The sequence below is a fragment of the Chaetura pelagica genome, unplaced genomic scaffold (assembly GCF_000747805.2).
Source record: "Chaetura pelagica isolate M959 unplaced genomic scaffold, ChaPel_1.0 scaffold158, whole genome shotgun sequence".
NCBI lineage: Eukaryota > Metazoa > Chordata > Aves > Apodiformes > Apodidae > Chaetura > Chaetura pelagica.
Genome location: NW_009954182.1, coordinates 528,129 through 533,381, shown reverse-complemented (window position 1 = coordinate 533,381; position 5,253 = coordinate 528,129). Strand labels below are relative to the sequence as shown.

The 5,253-nt window shown below is 39.0% G+C and overlaps 1 protein-coding gene across 1 annotated transcript in view; it reads left to right on the top strand.

Annotated features, from left to right (window-relative positions):
• Positions 1-348: 348 nt before the first annotated feature.
• The window catches only part of STX12 (syntaxin 12), a 9,794-nt gene continuing 4,889 nt past the window's right edge, over positions 349-5,253 (top strand). The window contains exons 1-4 of the mRNA XM_010002905.1: positions 349-410; positions 2,286-2,385; positions 4,224-4,361; positions 5,244-5,253. Coding sequence (XP_010001207.1) covers positions 361-410; positions 2,286-2,385; positions 4,224-4,361; positions 5,244-5,253 — 298 coding nt within the window. The 5' untranslated portion in view covers positions 349-360. The remainder of the gene's footprint in view (positions 411-2,285; positions 2,386-4,223; positions 4,362-5,243) is intronic.

Genomic DNA, 5,253 nt, shown 5'->3' with positions numbered 1-5,253 from the left:
AGAAATAGCAAGGCTGGTAGAAATAAACAGCTACATTAGTTGGTTTAGAAGGTTTGAGGAAGAGGAGTGCACAAGCTTTTAGCTCTTCAGACTTGTCTTCAGAGACATATGCCTCACTATCACTTTTTTACCTGAAAGTTAGTCTGTTAGACTGGATCATGTCTACATGGGGATGTTTAAAACACACCTTGCATTTAAAGCAAAGAATGTAAGTGTCGTCTTGCAGATTAAGTGAAACTTTGATCATCCCTTTGGGGAATGCTAGAATAATACATTCAAGAAGGAATAAAATAGTCTAGAACTTGTCTTACGGACTATCTTGTGATCTCTGTATCTTCAGCTGCCCAAATAAAGAATTTGATGAGCCAGCTGGGAACAAAGCAGGATTCAAGCAAGCTTCAGGAGAACTTGTGAGTAACTGAGCTAAAGTTTGTGTAGGTTATTTCATTTCTGTCTGTGTGCTTGAAAGGGACTGAGTTACTTGGTCTGAGACATTTTACTAGATACATTTAATACAGTTGTTGGCTGTGTGAAGTAATTTGCTTGAACAAATTAAGATGTTTCTACAGGAGCCTGGAGAAGCCATTCAAAACTGGATAGGAATGTTTAGGAACAGGGGTGGTTTATTTTTAAAGGTTAGTAATACATCACCTGTGCATTAACTGTACTCTGAGGAGTATCTGTAATAGCTTCACTTGCATTTTAGAATAAATTAATGTAGCACTAGATACTTCATCCTTACATGAGAGCAATAAGGAGAAACAGCAAGGAAGACCCATAGTTGATGAAAAAGTAGCTTGTAGTAAAAATAGATTTAGGCACTTGAAAGATTAGCAATGTTATGTGCTACATGTCATTGCAGAATATACCAGTGAGACAGTATAGAAGACATTTAAACAGGCATAGTCCAAGCAGAGTCCTAGAGAGACTGCACAAGGTGTCTGTATATCTGTGCATATTTTACAAACTTAAAGAATACATAGCAAGTTATGGGAAGAAAAATTTCTGGAGTTATATAAGAAAACTTGAAAGTAAACTCTTCCTTTATGTCTTCAAGTGACTGTATCTTGAACCTCTAATTATGCACCATCCCTGTTTTTATAATGGCTGATTTTTGTATACGTTCATATCTTGGGGTGACAGCCACACTCACTACATGTGAAGGATGAGATCTGAGCCCCTTTGGGAGAGAAAGGAATTTGTTTACCTGAGCTGCTTAGTTGACTTGATCTGTATTTCATTGGTGGATTAAAAAACTAATCACTGGTGACCACACAAATGTCTTTCCATTTAATTGTAGAAATGACTGTCCTCTTGAAGGTTGCAGTGGTTGCACTCCACAAATTGTCAGCTGCCATACAAATTTAAAACAAAAATGCATGGGTGGTTTGTTCAGCTCCGTGGATTGCAGGTCAACTCACACAGCAGTAATGCAGCCTGAATAGTTTTATTTGTGTACTTCTTGTACTTAAGCATCTTGCATGCATTGAAAATGGGTTCTCATTTTAGTATTTTGTATCTTCCGGATTTACACTATTAGTTTTCTTGTGTATGGCTGCAAAATAAAACTTGCAGTTCCATTCTCTGTGAATCACTAGCATTCATTCTGATAAACTGCATCTTTGATGTTCAGGGTGATGTCTTTAAGTTCAGTGTAACTGGTGTCTTTCTCTCTTGTGGTACTAATGAAGGTGCAGCTGCACTACATCTGTTGTCACAATAGCTTTGAATTGCAATGTTGTTGGAAAACATAAAGGATTAAGGGAAAAGCTGGCGTTTCCCTAAGTAGGAGCTGGATCCTTCCTCTCTCTGACCATTAATTTTCACAAAAATATAACAGCTGAATATTTCTGAGTCTCTGTACTTTTACCAAATGTACATTTAACCAATGGAGTTGGTGGTTGTCAAGTAAACAGTTAGTTACTAATTGGTACCACAAGGAATTAACCCTACGTGAATGATTATGTTCATTGAAGGAAGCTGTCTCTGTCTTGAATTTCTCTCTCATGCCATGGAGAATATCTTTTTAAAACTACTGGATTATACTAATTAGCAGTGAGCACAGAACTACTTTGCACTTTTCTTTTTTTAAAGGTAGTCCAGAGTCAAGTTGATGGTAAAAGCTAAAAGTACATCTCTGTTCTGTTAGGGTGAAAAAAAAAAAAGAAACCATAAAGATGTGTGATCTCAGAACTCCTACTTGGTCATTATTTTGGAAGCTGAAATGCTCAGAGACTGCTTTTTAGGTAGGAGTTGGTGTAACTACTTTTGAACTTTAATTTCAGACAACAGCTACAACATTCTGCAAACCGCCTTGCCAAAGAGACCAATGAGTATTTAAAGGAGTTGGGGTCTCTACCACTTCCTCTATCTGCTTCTGAACAGGTAGGCACATAAAATTTGTCTGAACTTATTTTTAAATCACTCCTTTCTTGAAACTAGCTTAGATCACAGCCTCACAAAGCTGGAGTTGCCACAGCTGAAGAGGCAGCAGCCTTTTGCGATGAAGGATGTTGGTGGAGTAGGGAAACACATTAAACTGGCTGCTCACATGACACTGGGAAAACAGTGTTTCCCAGGGACAAGCAGGTATAAAACTTCCTCGCTGGAAAACAAGAAGCCCTGAGTGTTTTGGTAGAGCAATTCTGGTTTTCTTAGTAAATGTCTGAAAAACAGACTTGCTTACGAAGTGCTCGGTGATGCAAGGCAGTGTTTCAGGATAAGAACTCATAGCAAAGTGCACATCAGTATGAAATGTGATTGTGCCAAAAAGCTTTCCCTTGCATGTGATTTATTGGCCAGGAGTCAGGGAGAAGCTGAGTCTCCTTGCTCATATTTGAACGAAGCAAAATACAGTGAGATTGGGACTTTATGATTTTGCCAAATAGTCCTTTGCCTTCCCCCTCCCTATGGGAAAGTCCTCTGCTGTTGGCATTTTCTTGCTCTTCTTTAAATCAATACTACAATACTGATATATATCTGCTTTTGTGATACTATTGCGGAATGGTCTGTGAATAGGGGTTGGCAGATGTTGTCTAATTCTGTATTTAAAGGTTTCTATGTAATTTTTAAGCATGGCTCAATTTTTGCCTGTTTGTTCAGCAAATATTTTTCAGTTAATCTCCCTGTGGTGAACAAAATCTTGTCCTATGTGTCTTGCTGAATGCAGCAGTGACTTTTGCAGCCTAGTGAGGCCTGTTGGAGCAGTCCAGTCAAAATCGGCAGGAGCTGGCATCCACATGCTGAAGATCTTTTGCAGAAGGCTTGTAGCTTCCAGATGGCTCGGGTGGAAGCTTCAGTGTATTGTGAGGCTGCTGGTGTGGCTTCTTATAGGGAAAAAAAAAAAAGAAGTTAAACTTTTCTTCCCTTGAAATGGCTGTTGGATTGATACAAACTCCTTGAAGGATTACAGTACTGGAAAGCCTGCAGTCTGAGACAGCTGTTGGCAGTCTCTCTAAAGGAAAACATTAGCATTGACCACAGTATTCATGTATTTGGGACAGGTTTTTTCACAATGTCTTCTTTCCCATGACTGGGGTGTCTGAGCTCTCAAAGGAGACATTCTCTCGAGGCTAGATAAGTTGATACTGTAAAATGAGGATGGAAAGGAATATGCAACTAATGTATTTGGAAAAAAAGATAAACTGAGATGGTTATCAGGACTAAGGATATTCTCTGGTCAAATAACAGCAGACCTGTATTGTGGCCTGGCTGGGAGACACAGCCTATGAAACTGGGGTAATCAATGTTTGTCGTTAGTTCTGGAAATGTGGCTCTTCCTATGTTTATAAGAAAGTTAAAGGGCTTGTCATGTCAGGACAAGAGAAAGTTAAGTACTACCAGGCTAGCTAAGTAGAGGAATGGAGAGTAAAGGTATTGTAGGTATCCAAAAGGTTTGTAATTAAATGTGGTAGATCAGTGCAATGTGATACAAATTAAAGTAACGGTGTAGAAAACCTCTCTGCTTCAGACTTAAAACAGGGTTGAAATTAGAGAACCTTCTTGCACAAAGCTGTTCTGCAGTGAGTATGTTACGGAGCATTTGGTTTAATGAATTCAGGTGTGGTGGGCTCTTTGTTCTCTCTCGTATCGCAGAAAGCTGGAACAAAAAGATCACTGGAATCCAATGTTCATTGCTGCTGTTACCATGATGGTTTCTTTGAGACTCTGACAGTTATTGGAAATATCTGGACACTTGACATGTTTTTGTTTAACTTCTTCAGCGCCAACAGAGGCTTCAGAAAGAACGTTTAATGAATGACTTCTCCACGGCCTTAAATAACTTCCAGGCAGTACAGAGGCGGGTGTCAGAGAAGGAAAAAGAGACTGTAGCAAGGGTGAGAGCTGGCTCCCGTATCTCTGTAAGTATTTATAGGAATTGTTTATTGATACAGTGAACTACAAGTCCTTTGACAGATCTTGTACTTGCCTATCAAATTCGTAACTGTTTACTGACACATTACTGAGTGCAGATGAGGCCTCAGTGCATTGGTTTTGTAATTCCAGGTGTTGTAAGACACTCGTTTTGGTGTGCTGTTTGTCAGTGTTAGTTGAGAAGGGAAGGAATTCTGGTAGCTGCAAGTGTTGTGGAGGATGAGATGGGGAGTCAAATGATAGTTAATAGCAAAGTATTGCAGACTGTTCTTTGCTTAACGTCAGCCCTAGACCATAAAATTTAAAAGGTCATCTGCAAGCTTACCACACCTTAAATTACATCTTGAATCTCACACTAGGTTTTGTTATTTTATTATAGCTTCTGTCCTACTGATATCTCCAACGTGTGTTCAAACTTTCTCCCTATTATGTTTTGACGAAGCCCTTTGGCTACTAAGAATTCTTCATAAAAAGGCCACTGAAAGCATTTTTCTCCCCTTGCCTTGAGGCTTTGTGTTAAGTCTGCATTCTTAATTTCTACAAGGTAGCAGTTGGATTGTGCTCTAAATTTTTTGCTACATGTTGAGAAAGGAAGTAACAATGACAGCTGATCTGAGTAAGTGGACTGTCTGCTTTTGAACCCTCAGTTGCCTCAGATTTGCAGTGACAATCTGAATCTAAAAATTAAATAGAAAGATGAATCTAAATCTAATCTTCATGAACCTAAGCTAAATCAGAACGTTGAAGTGACAGTGGCATCCTGAAAGTACTCTCTGGGCAATATATGCCTTTGTTTTCAAGATACTCCTGTTGATTTTGCGAGTGGTCCTGCTAGTCTGCAAGACTAATAACTTATTTATCTCTTCTAGGCTGATGAGC